This window comes from Montipora foliosa, chromosome 5 (assembly GCF_036669935.1).
Source record: "Montipora foliosa isolate CH-2021 chromosome 5, ASM3666993v2, whole genome shotgun sequence".
Classification (NCBI taxonomy): domain Eukaryota; kingdom Metazoa; phylum Cnidaria; class Anthozoa; order Scleractinia; family Acroporidae; genus Montipora; species Montipora foliosa.
The window spans coordinates 3,825,327-3,837,826 of record NC_090873.1 but is presented as its reverse complement, the minus strand read 5'-3'; the positions used below and the strand labels follow the sequence as shown (position 1 = coordinate 3,837,826).

The 12,500-nt window shown below is 39.5% G+C and overlaps 1 protein-coding gene across 1 annotated transcript in view; it reads left to right on the top strand.

The window, feature by feature from the left end:
* LOC138003410 (uncharacterized) overlaps positions 1 to 11,278 on the top strand; it is a 20,775-nt gene extending 9,497 nt beyond the window's left edge. Inside the window, exons 6-13 of the mRNA XM_068849466.1 lie at positions 1 to 51; positions 1,368 to 1,419; positions 1,542 to 2,480; positions 2,638 to 2,862; positions 3,356 to 4,726; positions 5,933 to 6,076; positions 7,031 to 7,127; positions 8,936 to 11,278. The exon at positions 1 to 51 is cut by the window's left edge and continues 28 nt beyond it. Of these exons, the coding sequence (XP_068705567.1) occupies positions 1 to 51; positions 1,368 to 1,419; positions 1,542 to 2,480; positions 2,638 to 2,862; positions 3,356 to 4,726; positions 5,933 to 6,076; positions 7,031 to 7,127; positions 8,936 to 8,993 (2,937 nt within the window). The 3' untranslated portion in view covers positions 8,994 to 11,278. The remainder of the gene's footprint in view (positions 52 to 1,367; positions 1,420 to 1,541; positions 2,481 to 2,637; positions 2,863 to 3,355; positions 4,727 to 5,932; positions 6,077 to 7,030; positions 7,128 to 8,935) is intronic.
* Positions 11,279 to 12,500: the final 1,222 nt, after the last annotated feature.

Here is a 12,500-nt window from a genome sequence, read left to right as displayed (position 1 = left end):
TCGAAGAAGATGACAATAACCGAAACTGTTGAATTACAACCGTCCGCAGAGGTTGGTAATGTATTGTCATTTGACTAATTAACAATTAGACCCGTAGCCCGCAAGGGCTACGGGTCAATAGCCCATGAGGCGAAGCCGAATGGGCTAGTGAACCGTGGCCCTTGAGGGCGAAGGGTCTACTTGTTTTAGTATCACCCAACTAGTCGGACAGAAAAGGCAATAATAAAGTTCGCAAATGCAAGTTAAGAAATATTTAATTGGGAATTAAACGAAAGAAAGCGTCATGCTTTTCACTACTCGAGGACTATTACTAATAGTCTTCTAGTAGCGTAGCCAATCAAAATGCAGGATTTGCATTAGTCCACTAGTTGGGTGATACTAATTCTGGATAATACATTCCATTCATGACACAGGTGGAGGCAAAAAAGGCTATACATTGAGGCACTCGGACTTCATCTTGCCTCGTATTAAGTCTGTAAAATACGGGAAACATTCCTTGAAATATCTGGACCCTATATTGTGGTCCAAGCGAACTAAAGAAGAAAGTGACAAAAACAGCCTGGGTGCTTTCAAAAGCAGCATAAGGACAAGAGAACTAACACATTTAATCTCAGATGCAGTATGCGAAAATTGTTTATTATGTAATAGCTGAAATAGGGTTCACTATAGTGATTTTTAATCTTTTGACTTTTATTCTTAATTATAGATTATTTGTTCATTGCTATCATTACTGACATTGTACATTTACATTTTATTTTATTTTATTTTATTTTAAAGTTTTACGACTTTTATTATTGATTATAAATTATCTATTTTTTTTATTACTATTATTTATTTTTGCACATATACATTATATTTTATTTTCTTCTATTTATTTATTTATTTATAGTGTCACCAATTAGTGTATTTACGCTAGAACGTTTGACACTTAAATAAAGTTTACTACTACTACTGCTCAGCTTATACGTACATCGTCCACGAAAATGTGCGAAAGAGAGAGGATTCAAACCTTATACATCCAGACCATGACAACAATTCCCAAAGTTTCTAGTCCTAAGGGATAAGAACGGAAAAATGAAGGGATTCTTTCTCCATCTTTCACTGCTTATCACCTTCATGGGACGGTAAAGCACTCACACACCGCAGATCGCAAAACTTAGGAGACGTACATCTCGTTGTGATGGTCTGACCTTTGTGGAATGCCAAGGATAAGAATAAGTTGGTGAAGATAAGTTGGATAAGTCGTATAAGTTGGTGAATGCTTGGAAATATTATCTACTTCAAGCTTTTCGAAAATACGAGGATTACAAATTGGTCTTAATTTCTCTGCTCCTCGCTCTAATGCTGACTATTGTCTTGCCTTACAGTCTTCGTCAAGGGAATCCACCGATTCGAAGAGAGGGACAGAAAAGTCAGAGGGTAACAAACGCAATATCTCATGAACCATTTACCATTTCCTAAATTTCAATAAACTCGTCCATGTGTAGATGTGATGTGGTGTACAACAGCGTCGTGATCTTTGTATGCTTACTTCCATACAGAAGGCGTTTCACCAAAATCGAAGGCGGCTCCACTTTGGACAAAAACGATTTCAGTGTCCAGTGTTATAACAAGAGAAGGTGGTACAGTGGCTGGAGAGGGAGTCAAACTCGTGTGTCCTCCTGGAGCCGTTGAAAGATCTGTAACTGTAACAGTAACATTAGAAGATCCCGCTAAGTACTATGGTTTCTTAGTTCAAAGTGACCTTGAGAATGACGTCATGTTCTGTGCAGCAATCATCAATCTTCAACCCAATGGTCTCTTCTTCGAGGGACCAGTAGAGTTGACAGTCAGTTTGGCAGCGAAGATTTCTTCATTTGATGAAGTTGTCATTTTGCATGGAATGCAGACCACGCCTACCACGATCGTTTGGCGAGACATTACTCATAACGCAATCAGAACAAAACAAACAGATGACGAACTTCTCATCACAACGGAAAGATTTTCAGTTATTGGAGCCTTCATAAAAAAGACTTTTATTCTGACAAAAGACATTGTCTGCAGACTAAACTTATCATCATTTAATTACTCGTTGTTGGTGTTGTTCAATGAGACATATATACCAAACCAACTTGCGCTTGTGTTTGTGAGTGAGGATGTAAAAAATGAAGCATTCTTCAAAGAGGATGAGAAGTCTGTCTTGGCGCAACTCAAACGCGAAAGATTCAGAGAAATAATGGTGCGTTCCACCGAAGAGCAAAATGATAGACGAATTTACAATCAGGAAGAACTTAAGGTATCTGTTTGTCTTGGAGAAGACTACAAATGTTCTAGCAGTGAACTTCGTGTCGTCGTTGATTCCACATCTTGGTGGAGCACAGGGCATGCCATCAAGGTTCCACTGGAGCTCGAGAATCCTAAACAAGTCAGAATTCTGTGTGGGAGAATAACTATCACGGGAGAGTACGAAAACCGTAAGGAAAGAAAGTTCTGTGAATTAGGTAAGTTAGGAGGTTGTAAAATGAACGACGTATTTGATATATTATAAGGGTACGCTATTATGATACCTGGTCTGCAGTCGTTCCGCCGCGACCACTGCAAAATTCCTCATCGGATGGTAATGTCTTGCTGAAATGCCGTGTGGTTTTTTGGTTACAGATCTCCATGGTTACGTTAAAGGCTTTTTGGGTGTGAATGGAGAGGTCTTTAACGTCATTCCTATTGCTGAAGCGCTGACGTTGCCTGAAAAAATACTACATGAAATTAAAGAAAAGTGGAGTGACGACGAGTGCCAACTGGAAGTAATCGTGCATTGGTTAAAGCAGACTGATGTTTTCGAAAGTCTTGCTTTCCTCAGAAAAGCCCTTCAGGGCTTGAAACAAGGTTAAGTGACTTTAGCGATACCGTAAATAAAATAACTTGAAACCCAAGAAAAGAATTATTTCACTACTATTAGAGCCGCCAATGAAGCAATATAATTTCTTTGCACAGATCTATTTTCGTTTATTTCGAGACTCGTTCGCCTCACATGAAACATTCAATGCCATTAACACCATCCTTCTCATACGAACAAGATCGGGTCTGCAAAGAGAAATATTTCGTTCACCCAAGTTTTTGTTGTCAAACAATGGACCCTGGTTAAATGAAATGTGATGTTTTTTGGTGTGGCAAAGAAAAAAACAGAAAAAAACACTTTATATTCTAAATTAATGGGTAAGGGTTCAAGGATTCTTGTTTCATGGAGAATAGGAACTTCGCGAGCCTTTCTAAAAAAGTCACGCCCATTAATTAATTTGTTTAAACCGGCAAGGAAAATCATCATCATCACCGTCGTAATCATTAAGTTGTTATGCATGTACCTTTTCGTTGTTATTAGATTACCGAGTGACCACTAAAAGAGGTGAGATGCACGTCAAGCATATAAGGTACTTTGCGAAAAAAATTGGCGGCCTTGAACATGAAAGCGTTGAACGTCAGAGGTACTTTGCCAGTAAGGTTCGAGCGCTATGTCTGATGTTGTTCAGGGATTGCTGCCTCCAGATGGAAAGAACTGCTGATGGGCTGGAAGGAGCAGCTTCATCGACAAACCATGTTTCGTATATAACTTTCAGGATGCAACGAAAGATACCTGATTGCTTTGTACAAGGTTGTAAGGAGATCTGTTCGTCTTCTCAAGAATGCCGCATTATTGAGAAATTTAAGGGCGTTGTTCCCGAGTTGATTCAGATTATAAAGGAAGTCTTTGTTGACGACGAAACCGATCGTGAAGAGCAAAATGGCTTGTGGGGTATATCGGACAAAACATTGGCAACGTTCAGTTCCAGTATTGGAGATGCTAGACGAGAAAACTCTGTCACAAAACTTATGTGTGACGTAAGCCAGATTCTAGAGACATTGTGCCTAAAAAATTGCAGCGACAAATGCACGTCCAAAGTTAAAAGGTGGGGTAAAGGCTTAGCAAATCTGGCCATGTTGGAGTTTTTGAAGCCCTTCTTTCAAAACTGCCCGAAAAACAGGAGATTACACAAACGGTTGGAATTATTTTTTGAGAGAACGAGGGAGATATTTTTAAATCAAATGGAATTTGCCGACGAAGTCTTTTTGCAAGATTTTGCGAACGTTTCACTGAGTCTCGTTGATTTTGCCAAGTACGATGCATCCAAATTGGTGAAATTTGTAGTCAGTGTTGACTCACCTAATTCTCCTGTCAACTTCACCAGAGAGAATACGCAGTACGACCGGGATTCATTCTTTCAGACAGTTTACGTGAAGAAAGAGTCTGAAGGTGAACTCAAACTGCGCGCTTTAGCCAGCGTTCACATTAGCGGGCAGATTCACAAAATTGGAGCGTTTCAGTCAGTGATTATGCTACGTGAATCTGGTTGGGAAAGCTTTGAAAAATGCAGAAGTCCTTTCCATAGGGTCACCACGACAACGGTGAAAGACAAGGATTCCGATAACCTTCGGGTGGTTCTGTGCTCTTTCCAGAAGCAAGACCTCTCCGAGATGCTGAAAGTTCTGGGGAGTGAAATGAGCGAGGAATTGATCGACCTGACAAAGTCACAAGTCACCCACTGTCCGCTAACGTTAACTGCGCGAAATATTTCAGCGAAGGCGGGGAAGGTTTTGAGTCTACGCTTGATTTACAAATGGGGGTCCGATTCACTGGATCTTGAAAGCGAGGATTTTGTGATATGCGCCGATTCTTCTGCCCAAAGTACCTCTTTTCCACAGTTGCGACTTTTCGGTAAGCTTTAACACAATGCAATCCATACATTCATACACATCACAATAGGGCCGTTTATACGAGAGAAAATAAGCCGCAGCTTACTCTGGCCGCGGCGTACATAATACGCGAAAGGAACTTTTTATACGAGTATAAATTCCCAGTTCATGCAGGATAAGCCACGGCTTGAGAAAGCCGGGAACGTAGATTTTGTACCATTTATACGAGTGTTCGCGTCTTATGTAAGCCGCCGCCAGAGTAAGCCGAGGCTTATTTTCTCTCGTACAAACGGCCCTAATGCGTTACAAGGTGGCTCGTTAAAGCCTAAGAACGTCCCATGCATTACTTTGCGGTTCTGGTTCTGGTTAAGGTCAAGGTTAAAAGGTCACTTTGTGAAGTCTACACCAAGGAACGTGAATCGAAATCTGATGAAAAGAGATATGACCCTAATTTCATGCACATGGATTTCAATAAGCGTCACGAAGTGTCCTCTTTTTCTTCTCCCCAACTTCAACATCACCCGTGTCTCAATTTAAGTCACAAAGTGTCCCCGAAATGATGCTCCTCAAGTTAGGATAAAAAAAACGCTAACATTTACCCTTATCTTACTGTTGGAAATAGGTAGCAAATGTTTAGACTAAAAGGGACACTTCGTGTTGGATGTCAAAACTGGGTGTGCTTCTACCCTAATTATAGGTGGAATCTTGGGCATAAGTGGATAAAAACTATGTAAAACGACTTTCCTTCGTTGGTTCAGCTTAAGCTAGCGGATAGTAGTAGCGGAAAAATGGAGACGAACTAAAACAAAGCTGAAGTATAAAACCTACCTTCCAGGTCACGTTGAATTTCAGATTGCTATGTACAGTGTATGCGATTCCTAATACGACTCAGTGAGCCTGTCGAGTAAAGAGACCAGATTTCACTCATTATGTTCAGAAAATACTACTCAAAAGGATACTTCAACAATAAAAACACCAGTCAATTTCAGTTCTTTTAAACAGCAAGTTGTATTTGATGGGTTAGCTGTCTGAACTTCATAAACATCAGGTACAACTATAGGTTTATGCGAGAGATGGGTAAAAAAAGTGAGCACTTACGTTTGCCGATCCGTAATTGATAATTCTTAGCTTACGTTCTTTAGAAGATATGTACATTCAAGGGAGAAAATGAAAACAGCAGCTTAAAGAATTATTTGCCTTCTTCAAATAGTTTTTTTTTCTATGCTAGGTCATGAGTCGACCGCTGCGCAGTTGGACGAGGCAGCAGCAACTCAAGACAACCCCTTCCCTCTCGCATCTGCTGATGGAAACTTCAACTTTCCCCTTTCCCAACCGTCCAGTCAGAGACCATTAATACAATGTCATAAAGTCGGTAAGAAGTTGAATTTAAGGCAATCTTACGATCTGTGTTTGTTCCCTGTTTTGCATTAGACCCTCGTAAACATCAAATTAGATAAATTATTTTAGTATATAGTAAAACATTGGATAGCGTTATAGCTTTCCTGACGCTCAATGACGAATGCATAAATACGCTATAGAGTGCAATACGGACGTTGCTATGAAAGCACATCGGTGGAGTAATTTTCTTGAGTATGTAATGAATAAACTAACATACGAAATTTTCGCAATTTATAGGTAACAGTGATGAGAACTTTCGAAACATCACTCGTTCCTATAAATCACGCAATGCACTAGCGTTCATACGATTTTCTACACTTATTATATACTCAACAAAATATCGCGTTTCTGATTGGTCAATAACCCTTTGGGGTCCAAACCGGCCGAAACCGGCCGGACTTTGTATTTTACTCTGTCTAACGCGAGACGATTTTACTCGTTAATGGGGAACCCCTGGGCGTCAATGCAAAAATGGGTTACAGAGTGCAAAAAGAGGTTAAAAGTACAATGCGGAAGTTGCTATGGAAACAAAGCGATAGAGTAAAAAATCGTATGAATTTGCTCGTGTATTCTGTGATTTATGGTCACTCGTGATGTTTTGAAAGTTCTCAAATTGCACTCGCCTTTTGAGAAATTTCAAAACATCACTCGTGCCCATAAATCACGAAATGCACCTGGTATTACAAATCTCGAAATGTTCCTCGTATTACAAATCGCTTCTTAGCTCTTTAGATGTCTTAAAAACTCACCGGTATCTGTCCCACATCGTGAAGAGATTCGTGATGTCCGGAAATGTACGCTAATTTTAATAAGCGTCACAAAGTGCCCCTTGTTCTTCTCCTCAACTAAAACACGCAATAATGATGATGATGATGATGATGATGATGATGATGATGATTACTGTTATTGATTATTGTTGTTGTTTCAGAGTACCATTATAATCAGTATAATACCACGATGCAAGGGCATAATTGCTTTGTTGGCGACAAACCCACTTTGCATAATAATCCGATGCCAGCACAAGGGTACGAGCTGTAGCCTTCTCAAAGTACTTTTCTATTCGATTTGAGTTCTGTAAACAATTATCCCCTGATCTTCCTTTGTATTTTGAGTCCATAAGGGCCCAGACAAACAGCTTCAACATTTGCTTTAACATCCGTTTGATTTTGTTGAAGAGCGATGTTGAAACTTCTCAGCTGCACTTGTAAATAGGCAACTGGTTTGCCTCCGGCCAGATGGGATTCTTAACAGTTGTTCGGATCAAGGGTTTTGTCGACAACGTGAGCATTCAATTAGCTCTCTTTCCTTCAAACCCTTCCGTACCAGTCCAGTTATAAGATTCATTCCCCACTTTGTGCAACATGAGCGAGATGGGATAATCGCGAAATTCTTAAAGGCCTGGCAAACGCTCGCAACATTTAAAGGCAACAACTCGCAACGTTGTTGGGCACAACATGTTGCATGCGTTTGGCCACCCTGTTGCGATATGTTGCAACATGTTGGATCAAATTTGAAAACGGTCCAATTTCTCGTGCAACATTTTAGATGTTAAATGATGTTGTACTCGTTTGGCCACGTTCCCGCAACATTGTTGCAAGAAGTTGCCTTGAAACGTTGCGAGCGTTTGGCCAGGCCTTTAAGTTATCCAAAAGCTATATTTTGAAGTGAAGTTTTCGTCGCCGTAACCGTCGTGGTTTCTTAAGAGATTTAAAGGGTAGACTTTCATTTACCGGACTAAAATGGCGGAGGACTAAAGAACCACTGTTATTTCGATTAGGCCTTGCTAATTAGGTATTGTTATCTTCGCTTTGTTCTTTTGCTTTGTGGACATTAATTATTTCGGATCCGGTATATGAAAGATCAGCCGAACTGAAGGAACGGCAATGGCGAAGATCACGGCAATGAAAACGTCATCCCAAAATTCGCGTTATTGTAATCACTTCATGACTATCTCAACCTTTTTAATTTGACAAGGGTGTGGTAGTTTCTCGGAACGGCGCTTAATTTAGAGGACAAAATGAAAATTTATCTTCAAGTGCTGATGTCTTTCATAAAACCTCAAATTTAACTATTTCACGTTGTTGTTTTGCTGACGACGGCAAAGAAATGGACGAAAGCGAAAAACGCACGTGCAAGGCGTGGAAAGCTATTGTTTTTGCCTACTAAATATGCAAATTTGTGACGTTCTCGTTGCCATCGCCGTTGTCGTTGCTTAAGTTCCCTTTCAACTCCCTGATGACTAATCATTTAACGGAATACAGCTTTGTAGACCCATAGAATGGAATTTTTGAAAAATGTAATAGGCCGGCTTGAGGAAAGTTCTTTTACGCGTTATTCGTAACACAACCATGGTGATATGTTGTCTTGAATCTCTAATCCTTACTCTGAAATTTTCAATGTACCAATTATTAGTGAAGGCAAAGTGAGTGTCGAATATTTGAACAATTAGACCACGCGGCCTAGTTGCTTAGGAGTTGACAAAGACCACCTTCGCCCACAAACAAGAGAGTAGATGACATTACCTGCACGAAGAAACATGGATGGTGAAATCTTGTATTCAAGTACAGTAATGAGTGATCACGTGTTTTCACCTCCGGTCTTTTTTCGTTGCTCGGAAGTGACATCGGTTAGTGACCTTTGAACCTGAAATTGACCAAACTGAAGACTTGCAGAATGAAGGCTACCTATAGCCTCTTCTTTTAAACACTTTGATCCCCTTTTCCGCAGACCAAAACTATTTTAATGTCATAGAACTTCATCTCACTACACGTATTATTTGACGCATAGGCAAAACATTGTTTAAAATTTTTTCTTATTTTCTTGCTTGTTTCAGTGCCATCGAGGAAGCACAAGGCACTTCCCCAAGACTGAGTTTAACTGACGAAAAATGATCACAAGATCTCTGGTTAAATCGGGGAAGATGAAGCACGTACAGCTTGGCAGATCGAGAAGTATTGTCCCCGACCACAAAATGTTTCTTGACGAGATGCATTTATCGTGTTGTGGTCTGGTGCAAGATGACGGCTAAAATGGAGCTCACTTGTTGCCTGTCTGCGACAGACGTCGATCAAAAGAGAAAGAAAAGTTAGGATCAGATAATTGTCTTGCTTTTATGACAACCAGTAACGTTCACCGTTTGGGCATTTTCCGTTCACGCCTGATCTACCGCTTCAAGTGAACGCGATGCTGAATCTCTCTATCATCTTTATCACCTCTTTCTGGAATTACCTTCCCTTAAATCTACGCAACAGTCTTACTATTAGTAACTTTAAAAGAAAGTAAAACTATATTTTTAAGCCTAATTTATAGAGAATGCGTATTTCTAATGAACTTCTGATATTTTGTTGGGATTGTCCCAAGTTTACTGTTAGTTGATTTATTACCATCATCTTAGTATAGGACTACATGTTTGTAATCTCTCATATGTATGGTGACATAAATCATAAACAATTATCGTTCAAAACCCAGTGCTCCTAACAGAAATTCAGGTGACTTGCATCAGTTTTCATACTGCTTACTCTTTGAGTCGCCTAATTTCCCACGAGTCTACTATCCCTCAGTGGTAGGGCAACCGAACGTATCCGAAGGTATCCGAAGGTTGTGGCTTCGACTACTGTGAGGAGCACTCGGGTTTCTTTCGGATATTCCCGATAAATAATCGACTGATAGTCGATTTTCCGGACTTAAAACTCCTGATACCTGGCAGCTCTTTACGACCCCTAACTTCATAGGACCGGTGTAGGATGCAGCTCTTCCGTGTCAAGGATTAGGCTCCACTGTTTCTGTTGTACACTCTTATGCCCACTGTTGTATGAACCAATCACGAGAGCCGTTGTAACAGCTGCGTCCTCGATTCAACATGTCCTTTTTAAATTGCATGTTTTTTATATATGTTCCTGTTTTATTATAATTTTTTATTTCATTTATAATTTTTAGAATTACGAGGAGAGCAACTAGTTTTTGTACTTTTATCAAGTGGGTCGATATGGTAGAATGATCAACGTAGAGAAAGCTGACGTTTCCACCGTTAGCTCTTGGTCAGAGCGAATTGACGATGAGGTTTTGCTCTGACCAAGGCCTCAAAACGTCATCTTTTAAGTTTCTTTATGGTGATCAATTTACCATAATGGCAAATGGCAATGGCAATGGCAATGTCCAGCCCTTGGCTGGAAATCAATGTGTAATGTAGTAATCTAAAGGAACTTGAAAGTCCAAAGGACGCTTTTAGGTTGATGACAGTCACAAAAACGACGAAACTGATTTCTTTTGAAGACTATTTTAATGTAAAGACACTTTTTTTACAACGCTTTTGGAGATGGATGGCCAAGAAAGAGTTGTGTCTAAACTTGAAGATTTTTGGTGGACGTTTTGTAGTTTTTCGTACTGTAATTGTCATTGCAATTTTTAGCATCAAAATGAAAATCCAAAGGACACTTTTCGGTTAACGGGCATACCGGTAATTTCACAAACTATCATCAAACTATTTTTTGGCGACGAATGGCCTAGAAAGAATAGATGAGAATTTTTTCTTTATTTTACATTTCCATTTAAAATAAACAAATGTGAGTATTAAAAAAAAATTAGAGCAAGAATGTACAAATCGAGTAGAAAACGATTTCCAACATTCAACTCGGATACGTGAGCCATCTTGAATGCTAGTACTGTAGGTTGCAGATGTAGCGAAATATTTTACACGTTGAACGCGATATTAAAGAATGAAACGTCATTTTCTCGGAAAAACAAATAAACAAAATGTAGGTGACCAAAGAAAGGTATGGATGAAAAAGGTATTGCAAAAAAAAATAACAATAATACACAACGTGTCTAAATGAATGTAGCAGAACCAAGTACAGATCTGAGCTTATTGACCAAGCCTTGTGAATGGCGGCGGCGCTGAAAATGGCCACCTCCACATGTTCGTCAAACTCTTCTCAAAGTAACTGCTTTGCATGAATTTGAGGTTAAGGTTTGTATTAAGTAAAAGGCAACTCCAACATCGTTTTCATTCGAAGGCTATGTAACCGAGTACTTCGTTGTAAAATGGTGGTTTTCACTTTACGTCATCATTGCCGCCATGTTGGAGGCCAGATAAGCTCTTTTTGTTCGTCTATCATAAATTGTACATTATACGATTATCATGTGTGTCTTTAGAAATTGCTATTAAAGTACATCCAAACTAAAATATTTTTTGTTGTTAAAATGGATCTCTCTACGTATCAAGTATTTCAAGAGATTTTACAATCATTGTAAATCTCTTGAAATACTTGATAGTTTGTTCTGAACATTTTGCTTGTTTACGTGTTGCAACAGGGTACAAAGGGCAAACCAGAAAGACATTTGCCTATGGCCGAGCTAAAAAGAGGCAAGAGTCCACTTCCTGTATTAATCCAAAAAGTGTTTTGTATTCGTTCTTTTAAAGAACGTTTGAATTGAAAAGCAACTTGCCACGTCAAAAAGAGAATAAACGAATGCTACATGCCGCTCAATCTGTCACGCGAAACAAGTGCAACAGATAGAAAGCGAAATTTTGACCCGCTTTTTTTTAAATCAGTTTAAAGGTTGAAAGCTTTCGTCATAAAAAAACTACGAGCTTCAAACTTCTGCTAAGAAGTGGAGGAGGAACACCACTATTTATTCACCCCGCTTTCATGGCATTCATCCCATCAACACTTAGGGCGTTAGACGAGGCATCATTTTCGTGAGTTGGCATTAGGATCAAGCCTACATGTAGCCGTACCCACCCCCCGAGAAAAAAAATTGCAGGGAGGGGACATAACTTCCCTCAATTTCTTCAAACATGGTGGAAATAGGCCTGTAGCAGCTAGTGATCACATGATACAAAAACCGCCACACTGGAGAGCAAATTACGCACTGGGGCATCTAAAACAACGAAAATTTCAATTAGGTTGCTTTTGTTTTAGATGTCCCAGTGCGCAATTTGCTCTTCAGTCACTGCCCTGACCGTTTGAATACAAAAGATTCTTTTCCTCGAAATCTTGAAGCGCTACTATGACTAAAAAATCAAGTCTTCATTTTCTTTGGATTCCAAAACTATGTTAACTAAACACTATGTAAACCACGTTTTAACTCCTGATTTTAAAAAAAGACACCTTTTTTTAATGGAATATTAATTTTCTTACATAATGGTCCGCCATCACTAACTTTAAAATCTTGAAAGAGCTCGATCGAGTAGAAAATGACGGTCAAAAGACCTAATACTTTAAGAATGCAATGCGTGTGTACACGCACGCACGGGATTTCAGACTTTTAAACTCGTGTTTCGCATATATAATAGCTACCTTTGCACGTTAAAGTTTAAGTAAATGACGTCACTTTTCCCAAGATCCAACCCCTCTGAGGTCCAATCGGTCAGTTTTGAACGTGAGTAATGACGGAAG